At 39.5% G+C, this 12708-nt stretch overlaps 1 protein-coding gene across 1 annotated transcript in view; it reads left to right on the top strand.

Annotated features, from left to right (window-relative positions):
• The window catches only part of lins1 (lines homolog 1), a 59459-nt gene that overhangs the window by 33758 nt on the left and 12993 nt on the right, over positions 1-12708 (top strand). Inside the window, 1 exon segment of the mRNA XM_034184272.1 lies at positions 3036-3222. Within this exon segment, the coding sequence (XP_034040163.1) occupies positions 3036-3222 (187 nt within the window).

The raw sequence follows: 12708 nt of genomic DNA, 5'->3' as shown, positions 1-12708 counted from the left end.
TGAAAACATAAGAAAAAGCTTAGTTTAATAGAATTTTTTTTCCTTCCTTTAAACTGTGTTTACGCATAGGCAGGAACGTGTTACGAATGTCATTTTTCTCCCATTCCGTGGCACATTCCTGACAATTATTAATGTGACGTAACAACGTCTGAATAGGAGTTTCTTAACAGTGCGTTTCGGTGTGTGATTTTCGTGGGAGCAGGTTTTTGGCTGTATCAAAAAATCTTCCATGAATGTCACGCACCACCCTCGTTCCGCCTCATGCCTGGAGTGCGGCAACTGGAGCGTGTTGATCGGTCCTGATTAGGTGTGAGCCTTAAATAGAATATGACAGCCTCGTGGTGTTCCTGTGATGGTTCTTGGAGCCCATACTGTCACGTGTTGTTAAAATTTTGACATGGAAACTGTCTAGTTTTGAGACAAACTGTAACACGGCATCAATTTCATTTCACGCTAGCTACGGATACACTTCTCCTCACATGTGCACATTAAACCCTCTGCACCACAGAAGGACAGTGAGGCTAAGTCTTGTTCCAATGCTCCGCTGCGGCCACTGCCTGTCCAGGTGTTCCACCTGCCGTTGGTGCCTGATGTTCAAGAGAATGAGTCTGAGCCAGAGGAGAGTCACGTGCAGCTGGACATCTGGCTCTCTCCGTCTCCTCTTCCTCCTTTCTGCGCTACTCCACGGCACAGAGCCCAACTAATCATGCAATCACAAAGTTCTTCTGCTGTGGATTTATCTGAATTTTGAGGAGCAATCTGGAGCGAACTGTTCAGCAGCTGACGGTATCATGAATATGGGGTGTGTGTGTGGAGGCAGTTCGCCTTATTCACAACGTGATAGAACGATGCCCTGTTACGTGCAACAGTTCGGAACATTATTATTCACCATGCGTAATGGTCCGTGATAATTTGCCAGCGACAGGTACCATTAATCGTAACAGGTTGCAACAGTTCCTGAGGACTTCTGACGCCTTTGCCCCGAATCATGGCATTCGTGATCAGCGGCCAAGAATGTGTACTTTATGGCATTCGTGACGTCATCATGTGTAAACGCAGCATTAGGATCGGGACTTGTTGCCAGTAACTGTGTGTGTGTGTGTGTGTGTGAGTGTGGGGAGGGGGTGTGCCTAGGGTGTCCATCCAACTAGAACCTCCTCTGCAGCAGTGAAATGAAAAATAAATGCAGCGAGCCACTAGGTGGTGCCGACTCATCCAGCAACTACTTCTGAAGCCCAGCACTGGTTCCTGTCACGCCCTCATGGTGTTGTGTGTTGTTTCTTAGTTTAAACATCACACTACAGATCAACTACATCAACTACAGATATCATTTTAAGAGGCGTTAAGAAAAGTTAACACTCTCACCACCACAAGAAGCATAAAACCCAAGGTCAACAGTCAAAGACCCCCCGCCAAAGTACATACCAGTTTCTAGCTGAGCTGCGAGAACTCCCAGCCCTTTGGCCTGGACAGGATTCCAAGAGAGTGCCTTAATTGAGAGAGTGGCGTCAACTGAGAACATGGCGCATTTTGGTTCCAACTGCGCTGAACTACTGAATGAACCTTTTATGTTTTCAACATTTTTTTTATTTATTATTTAAACACATACAGCAACACATCCAGGTACAGATGCTATCAAAATAAATATAAAAATGGTTAAGCAAATTTACAGAAATTTACAATTCATGATGATTTATTTAATTAATTTAAAGCCTGATTTATGCAGCTGCAGCTCTGTAACTCCGTGTCATGTAATGACGTGCGTGACAGTTTTAAAGTTCTCCATCTCTGGATTATGCTTTATTCTGGACTAATTTGACCCTCAACAAGCTTTTCTTTCTACAATCATCACTTCCAAATCAAAGGTAAGCTGTACAATTTCCTCTTTAACCGACTTTGTGCTGTAAAGTTGCAGACTTTTCTGATCCATTTATCAGCGTGCGCGCTATAAAAACTATTATAATATGATGGCAGACAAAGGAGTAAAAGCAGAAAAGTATCAAATCACAGCCTTTTGTGTCTGATTTAACAGGTGCACGTCAGGCTGAGGGTCAGAGTCTGAACATGGTGTGAAAAAAATAAACGGTCGGGCTTTTAATCAGGGAAATGACTCTGGTCCCATTTTCCTCAAATTGGCAACTGTCAGAGCTGAGCTTTAATTTGTACCTCTGTTACTGTGCACGTCCAGACTGCTCGGGGTTTTTAATGGAAATACATTGCGATTGGATGGACATTTTATCCCATATGAACAAAAAATCCGTTATATACGGTATTTATTACATGGAAAACAATACAAAAACATTGGGACTTTTTTTGTCTGGTGACTGCAAATATGTGGTTTATACGATGACGGTTTAGGTGAATTTTATTGTACATGGGACTGAACAATAAATTTTCCTCTCAAAGCTTTGAGGATGATGTCGGCTTCCATCCCACACGGCTGACTTTATTTTCCCAAATTTTTCTTCTGTTCAGATCTGAAGGGAATCTGTACATCTTGAAGCCCTTGTTGTGTCTATTTGTGCCTCCAAATGCACAACAACCCAGCATTTTCAGAGAATAAATAAATAAAATAGCTGGATTTCCATGCAGACAGATTAACAGTGAACGCTATTTTGGAACCAAGATGGCACCACGAGTCATGTGACCGTTTTTTTTTTCTGACTCGTCATGTCGCCACTCTCTCAATTAAGGCACACTAGATTCCAGCCCTCCTACCCCACTGCTGTTACGTTACAATTTCTGGTATTATTATTATTATTAATACGATTATGAATCAGTGGAGTGTAGACATCCAGGGCAGAAAATACGAGACTGCCCAAAATCCCAGGATTCCTGTGAGGTGGGGTTGGGCAGTACGACGGTGTTGTGACCTTAGTAGGTGGTTTTACTGAAGGGAGAAGCTTATCAGTAAAACCAGACATTTGTTTCCATATGTTTCAAACTGATGAAGTTCTGTTTTTTTGTTCGTTTGTTTTTTCTCTATGAATCCAAGGACTTTGTCCTTTAACTCCCTCACATTTGTTCCTCCATAGGACGAGTGGACTGTGCAGTAGAGGCTTATGGGTATCTCCAGGCAACATGGGGCTTGTTGAGACAGTGTGGCGTCCAGCAGACAGATGTCCCTCACTATTGCTGCTGGTTCATCCTGCTGTTTGGAGACCAGGATGACGACATGATGGAGGCAGCCAAAGCTTTGCTCTCCATATTCCTCAATCACAGGTTTGTAACTTGCACAATGTTTCACATTCCTGTTATGTTAGGATGCATCGTGCGGTGCAGTCCTTTGAGTTGACATTTTATGATGATTTTTTCTTTATGATGACTGTACACTTCAGCTCTGGTCTTTCAGAGTCCATAATGATGATGCACAGATACCGACGTCTGAGTTTTTGCAGGTGTTGATGATATTTGATGTATCATACAAGCAGGACAGATGCTCAGACACACACACACTCAGGAGTGATCGTCTTCTGTGATATAATCCAGTGGGCATCATGTTGTCATCACCTTCTTACTAATGCCGGAGCGTGTGTGACATTAAAACCTATGGGAACACCGACTAAGTTCCTGTCTGTAACATCTCTGGTGACACACTCTGTCAACACGCTGGGTGTTCCGCATAAAATTCTACCAGAAGAGGGTGTGGACGGATACATGAACACCTTCCCCTTTTATATATTTCAATAAGATGTCTGATTTCATCACAAAACATAACTCACTCATTTAGTGCCAGATCCGTTTCACCTTGTGCACAGCTCTCATACTGCAAACTCTCAGATTGACATCATGTCATAGTAGAAGACCAGCCTGCAGATTCTGTGACCACACTCTGAGAACAAAGGTTTGAAAGTGGTTTTGGGTTCCATGATGGATTTTGAACATTTTTTACTTGGGCTGCCCTCTTCAAACTTCTGGGCATTTTCAGAAGGGGGCAACAAAGGTCAAACAAGGGTCGAAATTTTCAGTTGTCCCAATTGTGTCAATATGCATATCAAATTACTCGTCTGCTCATAATGATTCTGAGCTCCCCACGGATGGCCGAGCTTCTCACCCTAAGCATTTAATCAACTTTAATACAAAATAATAATTTAAGGTGGGCGTTTAATCAACTTTGATAAAGTCTTTTTAATTTAGGGGGAGAGTTTACTCAACTTTATTAAAAAAAAAGTAATCACTTTAGGGTCGGCATTTAATCAGCTTTCATATAAAAATTAGGGTGGGTGTTTAAGCAACTTTAATTTTAAAAATGAATTTAGGGTGAGTAATCAACTTTTATGCAGCTGATCTGCTCTGTGTCAGCCTGATCCTGTCAGATCTCAGAAGCTAAGCGGTGGGGGACCTGGTTAGTACTTGGATGGGAGACCTCTTTGAGACACCAGTGGCCGTCTGTGTTTCTCCAGGTAAAACTGGAGTTGCATAAGAAGGGCATTCGGCATAAAACTTGTGCCAACTGCCAGTGCAGATCTGGCTGTATCCACTGTGGCGACCCCGAACACAAAACGGGAGCAGCTGAATGGACAACATTTAATAAACTTTTATTTAAAAAAAGAAAAAAAAATTAGGGTGGGCATTTAAGCAACTTTAATAAAAAAAATAATTTAGTGTGGGCATATAATCAGCTTTAATTAAAAAAAAAAAAACTTTTAACAGGATGTGCATTTAATACATTTTTAGGGGTGTAAGGCCTCCTTGGAAATGTGGAAAACCACTTTTTAATCGCTATATTTCACATGAAAAAAAAATCTATTTCTGCGTAACATATTTATTAAATGTTGCTTAGTTTTCAGCGAGAAAATATGGCGAAGTGAAAACAGTTGCGGTTTGCCAAGAACTTTGCAGATTTTAACACCAATGTAAGGCTTCTGTCTCTGTTCCTCTCTATCCTATCTGCAGTCTTCAGGAGAAGGAGGGGACAGTCTGTTTGGTGCAAACAGTGCACAAACAAAGAGCAGAGTTTTACAAATACATTTTTAAACTTTTGTTTTCTTTCAAAGTCTGCACTGAGTGTCTCTGCGTGTCCTCACTGTGGTTAAACTAAAAACACAGCTGTAGACCTGCGACGCATTAACATCAAACACTAATGCCCCACCCCCCCAAAAAAATAAATAATACACCCAAAATCTCTTTCTGAGGATGGTGTGACATTCCTGCTCAGAGGCTGCAAACCAGGGGTGAATCCAGACAGAAAGAGGGTGTTGTGTTGAGGGGGAGTGCCCGCCACAACACCCCTTCATTAAACGTCAACTTTTGAAGTCATTTTTCATACTACTACTTATAATGATAATAACACATTTTAGTAACTAAAATATTTAAATTAGTATTAATCTGGGCCTAAGTTTGACTACAATTCTAGACAAGCAGTTTAATTGATGAGCCATATAAAAATAAAAAAAAGTCAGTCCGTTTAGCTGCTCCCTTGTTTGCACTCTGTCGCCACAGCAAATCTAAGGTGGATCTGCAGCATGGTGGATTCATGGTTAGCACTGTTGCCTCACAACAAGAAGGTCATGGGTTTGATTTCCACCTGTGGCCTTTCTGTGTGGAGTTTGCATGTTTTCCCAGTGTTTGTGTGGATTTCCTCTGGGTGCTCCGGTTTCCTCCCACATTTAAAGACATGAAAGTTAGGTGAATTGGAAACTTTATAATTGTCCAGGTCTCCCTTGCAAAAGAGTTCTCAATCTCAATGGAAGTAACCTGGTTAAATTAATTTGGCACAGGTTTTACACCGGATGCCCTTCGTGATGCAACTCTACATTATATTCAGAAATGTGGCAGGGGTGGGGTTTAAGAAAAAAAAAATTTCATTTGGTGTGGGTGTTCAATCAATTTTAATTTTTCTCATTATTAACCAAGTGTAATTAATAAAAAATAATAATTTAGGGTGAGCATTTAAGCAATTTTAACAAATGATAATTTAATTTAGAATGGGTGTTTAATCAATTTTAATTTTTGTTGTTATTAACCAAGTTTAATAAAAACAATAATAATTTAGGGTGAGTGTTTAAGCAAATTTAATAAATGATCATTTCATTTAGGGTCGATGTTTAATCTATGGAGGAATAAAAGTGCCAAAATTCAATAAATAAATACATCATTAAATTACTTAAATGTGCCATTAATTAAAATTGGAATTAAGTACAAAAGTAATTACTTCACTATTTAATTATTTCATGGTCAAAAACATATAAAATATAAAATGTCACGGTCGTGTTGCAGTGCATCATGAACTTATTTTATCTGCCAAACTCAGCCATCAAAGTCAGTGGGCGGGTTTCTCACACCTGTTCTACACGTAAGCAGCACAGTCGAAAGCCAACATTGAATGTCCGTGACCTTTGATTCCTCAGGCAGCACTGCATTAAAAACCAACATCATTGTGTAAAGGATCTTACTGCATGGGCTCCGGAACACTTCAGAAAACCATTGTCAGTTAACAGTTCGTTGCTACATCTAAAAGTGCAAGTTAAAACTCTACCATTGGGCCCAAGCTCATTTGAAATGGACAGATGCGAAGTGGAAAAGTGTGCTGTGGTCTGATGAGTCCACGTTTCAAATTGTTTTTGGAAATCATGGACGTGGTGTCCTCTGGACAAAAGAGGAAAAAGGCCATCCAGATTGTTACCAATGCAAGGTTCAAAAGCCAGCATCTGTGATGGTATGGGGGTGTGTTAGTGCCCATGGCATGGCACACTTACACATCTGTGACGCCACCAACAATTCTGAAAGGTACATTCAGGTTTTGGAGCAACACATGCTGCCATCCAAGCAATGTCTTTTTCAGGGACGTCCCTGCTTATTTCAGCAAGACAATGGCAAGCCACATTCTGCACGTGTTACAACGGCATGGCATCGTAGTAAAAGAGTGCGGGTACTAGACTGGCCTGCCTGCATTCAAGACCTGTCGCCCATGGAAAATGAGTGGCGCATTATGAAGTGCAAAATACGAGAACGGAGACCCCCAAATGTTGAACAGCTGAAGTCGTACATCAAGCAAGAATGGGAAAGAATTCCACCTACAAAGCTTCAACAATTAGTGTCCTCAGTTCCCAAAAGCTTATTGAGTGTTGTTAGAAGGAAAGGTGATATAACACAGTGGTAAACATGCCACTGTCACAGCTTTTTTGAAACGTGTTGCAGGCATCCATTTCAAAATGACCAAATATTTGCACAAAAACAAAGTTTTTCAGTTTGAACATTAAATATCTTGTCTTTGTGGTGTATTCAATTGAATATAGGTTGAAGAGGATTTGCAAATCATTGTATTCTGTTTTTATTTACATTTTACACAATGTCCCAACTTCATTGGAATTGGGGTTGTAATTAATTAATGGCACATTTAAGTAATTAATAACACATTTAAGTCATTATTTGATGTCTATTTAATTTTGGCACTTTTACTCCTCCAATTTAAATTAATTGACACATTTAATTAATTGATGACACATTTAAGTCATTATTCTGAAATTGTAATTAATTAATGATACATTTAATTATTTCCTCACGTATTTATTTAATTTTTGACTTTTATTCCTCTATTAATCAACCTAAAAAAATTATTTAATGTTGGGTGGGCATTTAATCAATGTTTATTTAAATAATTTAATTTAGGGTGGGCATTTAATCAACTTAAAAAAAATAATTTGGTGCATGCATTTAATCAACTTTTAAAAACTTTATTTTTATTAAATTTTTCCATTTTACATGAAAAACAACAAATAAACCAATTGTCCAACAAACCATCAAAAAATAATAATAATAAATGCAGTAGTAGTTACACATATTCCACAAGGTGTGTTTTTTTTGTTTTGTTTTTTAAGCCAAATCAAATGTCATTACAAGTCAAAGAAACATTTCCATTTTTCCCAGTACTTGTCACATTTTTCAGAGGAATGTCTAAGAGAGTAGGTTATCCACTCCATAACATATATTTCGTGTACATGTCCATCCAGTCTGTAAGAGTTGGCGATTCAAGCTTCAGCCAGGTATGTGTTATAGCCTTTTTGCAGGCTGCCTGTAGTATTTGCAAGAGGTATCTGTCTTTTTTCCCAGTCCAGTTGGAATGTTGCCCATATAACACACTGAAGCCCTCCTCCAAATGTTGCACAGTTTTAATCACATCTGTCCAGTAGCGGGAGATGTTTGGGCACTCCCAGAAAATGTGGAAGTGGCCCGCTGATGTATGTCCACACTTCCTCCAACATTTGCCCTGTTCAGAGTCTCTGGTTTGTTGTTCCTTCAGTCTAGGAGTAATAAAAAAACCTCACAGCATTTTTCCAAGAGAATTCTCTCCACTGATACTGGACGTGGTTGGCATCGTCTTACAAATATTCAACCAGTCTTCTTCAGTTAGTTTTATTTTTGCTTCTTTCTCCCATTTAAGTTTAATGTAGATAGTGGACAAGTTTTTTTTTTTTTTTCCCCTTTGTAGCACTACATAGCTTTTGAAATCTACTTCTTCGTCGGTGTTCCTTTACGCGTTTCCAAAAGAAATGCTAATTATAGGTTGTCTATCTTGTCTTTTAGAGATATTTGCATTAAAGTGGTGTCTTAGTTGGAAGTACCTTAAAAAAAATCTTTTCCTAAATTGTATAGTTGTTGGAAAGTGTCGAGACCTTTTTCAGAGGATATTTCCCAGTAAGCGGTTATGCCCTTTTTACATCAGAGTTTGAACCTTCCATCCATGTTGGCAGGGATAAATACTGAGTGATATGCTGGTGACCGTAATATTTTAACGTCCTCTTACGTTGTTTTATCTCTGAGTTATTTTAACCAGATGTTCAGTGGTGGTTTAATCAGACTAAGAGTGACCGTAATAACACTTTATCCCCGATAACAGAGGGAGGAGGTACTTGGACTTCAGCCTGGTCTCTCTCTTTCCATTTGGCATCACATGTTGGGTCACACCATGCGATCAGCACTCTGAGCTGTGCAGCTTTATAATAACTCTTAAACAAGGTCATTTCTCGCTATTTGTAGCGTTTCAAATTTTACTCTTGTTCTCTGTTTTCCCCAAAATTGAGATCATTCTATTCCATTCAGTGAACTGTTTCATGGGCACTTCAATAGGTAATGCAGAATAATAGGTTAAGTACTTTGGGACAGCACGGTCATCGTAATTAGCTCAATTCTGTTATACGTGTATATGCTCATTGGCGGAAGTGACCAGTGGCTCAGATCGGTCTTAATATTTGGTTGTTAGTGGAGTGTATGTTATGGACGTATATGTTTCTAGATCCTTGGTATTTGGACCCCTAAGTCTTTAATTTTATTGTTACAACCAGTTACCCTTTAGAAGTTTAAGGATATTTTTACTTGGTTCATAGGTAAATGTAAGGATTTGTGTTTTATGAAGATTTAGTTTTTATAACCTGAATAGAGCCAAATGTGTTCAATAGAAGAGATTAATATTGGCAGACTACTATCCGGTTTTAGTGAGGGTTACCAAAACATTGTCTGCATATAGACAGATCTTACCATTCGAGTCATGCATGGTAATACCCGCTACATCCTCATGCTCTCTTACATCCTGTGCGAGCGGCTCAATAAACAGGGCAACAGTGCCAGGCTGAGCGGGGCTGCCCTGTCAACGCCATGTTTCAGGTAGATGGAGTCTGATAATATCACCATTCACTTTTAATCCTGGCTGTAGTGAATCACACAGGGGATGTGAGGCACTTTATTACATGAGTATCAAACCCAAGCCGTTTTAAAACAAGATATAAAAACTCCCATCTGAGTTGAGGCAAACACCTTTTCTGCAATCAAGACATGAGAGCGATGGACTTCAGTCTTCATATGGTTCAATGATATGGAGCAACCGTCGTACATTATCATGGTTTGTTTTATAACAAATTCCCGTCTGGTTTATCTATGATCTTGGGGACAATGTTCTTCAAGCTTTTGGCCAGTATAGTGTGAATATCTTATAGTCCGTATTTAACACCTGATATGGGTCTGTATGAACTGCATTCAGTCAAATCCTTTCTTGCCTCCGCTATTACGGAGATAAGCGCATGTTTCCAAGATGGTGGTGGTTCTCCGCCCTGCCAGAACACTAGTTAAACAGAATTTTTAATAATGGTATAGAGCTGTCTGGAAGCCTTGTACCATTTGGATAGAAAACCATCCGAACCTGGCATCTTGTACCCCTTCAGATTTCATATGGTTTGACTGATTTCTTCCTCTATTATTTGTTGCGTAAGAGTTTTATTTTGTGTTAGCCCTATAGAGTGTAAGACTAGGGAATCCAAGAAGTCGTTTACGGTTACTAAATCTGCGGCCGGGGGTTGCGAGTATAAACTGAAGTAACAAAGGTTTGTTGTATGTTATCCAGGTTTTTAGCTTTAAGACCATTTTCATAATAATTTTAATAAATTTGGCTTTCTTCTCTATTTGGTTTTCATACAGTTCATTTAGGGCCCATTTTGAGTATCATCATTATTATTTTTCATATGTTGTTTTTCTAAGCATTTAAGTTTTTCAATTATGGTATGACATTCTTTCTCCCTAAAAGATGGCCACATTATTAATTCACATCGTAGAACGGATTTTGCTGCATCCCATAAAATACTCAGTGATACATCTCCATTATCATTGTGTAATATATACAATTTAAGTTCTTCCACAAATGTAAGGAACTGAGTCTCATTGAGTAAACTAGAGTTGAGCCACCAGAGAGTCTCTTTTTGTTTAATGTCCAGATGTAACTTCAAATGAACTCCAGCGTGAGACACATCCACTGTTAAAATCAATCACCCTGTGCCTGTCTGAGCTGAACATAAAGAAATAGTCCAGTCTGGAGAACACCGAGTGAGGGTAAGAAACGAAAGTAAAACACTTTCACCTGGGTGCAGATCTCTCCATACGTCTAATTTGCCCAATTCCCTGAGCAGCTTCTTAACATGAGTCAGGAGTCATCTTTTTTAATTATTGAAGAATCTAATGAAGGCTTTAAATTGATATTCCCGTCTCCCCTACATGTCCTCTATCCTCACGTTGTTGCACGTGAGGAACACAGCACTCCAGTTCCATGTCTGCCATCCAGACATTTCGGGCAGTCTGCAGCGCCTTTTATGGCCATCTGACAGCAGGCTGAGTCGTCTGCATACTCTCTGGATGTGATCTGACAGGTGTGGACGAGGTAGTCTGTCTGTGCTCCGACACTGCTGACCACGCCTCTCTTCCTCCGACTGCATTGGATTATGCCAATATTTGCCATGTTGAGCATGGTTCTGGTACATTCTTGCTATGTGTGACGGTGGCTTACAGCTTATCCAGGTTAATTAATCAAAACCTTTAACCTTATTTTGTGATGCTTGATATCGTCAATTCCCAGCAGAATATTGGAGTTTATAATACCTGTGAACAAAGCGCTGACTGCAGAGCAAAAAAAAAACAAAACAGAAGTGAAGAACCCAAACTCCTCTCGCACATGCGTGGCACAACCTCAGCCCCCAAGATCAGAAATTGGTGTTCCATCTCTCTACTTCAATGGCAATACATAGCATCATGGGCAGAGCGGAGAATTGGATGCTCAACCGAGTTATACAACCTCTGGCAAAAATTATGGAATCACCGGCCTCGGAGGATGTTCATTCAGTTGTTTAATTTTGTAGAAAAAAAATCAGATCACAGACATCACACAAAACTAAAAGCAACTTTCTGGCTTTAAGAAACACTATAAGAAATCAGGAAAAAAAATTGTGGCAGTCAGTAACGGTTACTTTTTTAGACCAAGCAGAGGGAAAAAAAATATGGAATCACTCAATTCTGAGGAAAAAATTATGGAATCATGAAAAACAAAAGAACGCTCCAACACATCACTAGTATTTTGTTGCACCACCTCTGGATTTTATAACAGCTTGCAGTCTCTGAGGCATGGACTTAATGAGTGACAAACAGTACTCTTCATCAATCTGGCTCCAACTTTCTCTGATTGCTGTTGCCAGATCAGCTTTGCAGGTTGGAGCCTTGTCATGGACCATTTTCTTCAACTTCCAACAAAGATTTTCAATTGGATTAAGATCCGGACTATTTGCAGGCCCATTGACCCTATGTGTTTTTTTGCAAGGAATGTTTTCACAGTTTTTGCTCTATAGCAAGATGCATTATCATCTTGAAAAATGATTTCATCATCCCCAAACATCCTTTCAATTGATTGGATAAGAAAAGTGTCAAAAATATCAATGTAAACTTGTGCATTTATTGATGATGTAATGACAGCCATCTCCCCAGAGCCTTTACCTGACATGCAGCCCCATATCATCAATGACTGTGGAAATTTACATGTTCTCTTCAGGCAGTCATCTTTATAAATCTCATTGGAACGGCACCAAACAAAAGTTCCAGTATCATCACCTTGCCCAATGCAGATTCGAGATTCATCACTGAATATGACTTTCATCCAGTCATCCACAGTCCATGATTGCTTTTCCTTAGCCCATTGTAACCTTGTTTTTTTCTGTTTAGGTGTCAATGATGGCTTTCGTTTAGCTTTTCTGTATGTAAATCCCATTTCCTTTAGGCGGTTTTCTTACAGTTCGGTCACAGACGTTGACTCCAGTTTCCCTCCCATTCGTTCCTCATTTGTTTGTTGTGCATTTTCGATTTTTGAGACATATTGCTTACGTTTTCTGTCTTGACGCTTTGATGTCTTCCTTGGTCTACCAGTATGTTTGCCTTTAACAACCTTCCCATGTTGTTTGT

This window comes from Thalassophryne amazonica, chromosome 2 (assembly GCF_902500255.1).
Source record: "Thalassophryne amazonica chromosome 2, fThaAma1.1, whole genome shotgun sequence".
NCBI lineage: Eukaryota > Metazoa > Chordata > Actinopteri > Batrachoidiformes > Batrachoididae > Thalassophryne > Thalassophryne amazonica.
The sequence above is the reverse complement of the archived record's forward strand: the minus strand, read 5'-3'. Positions and strand labels throughout refer to the sequence as shown.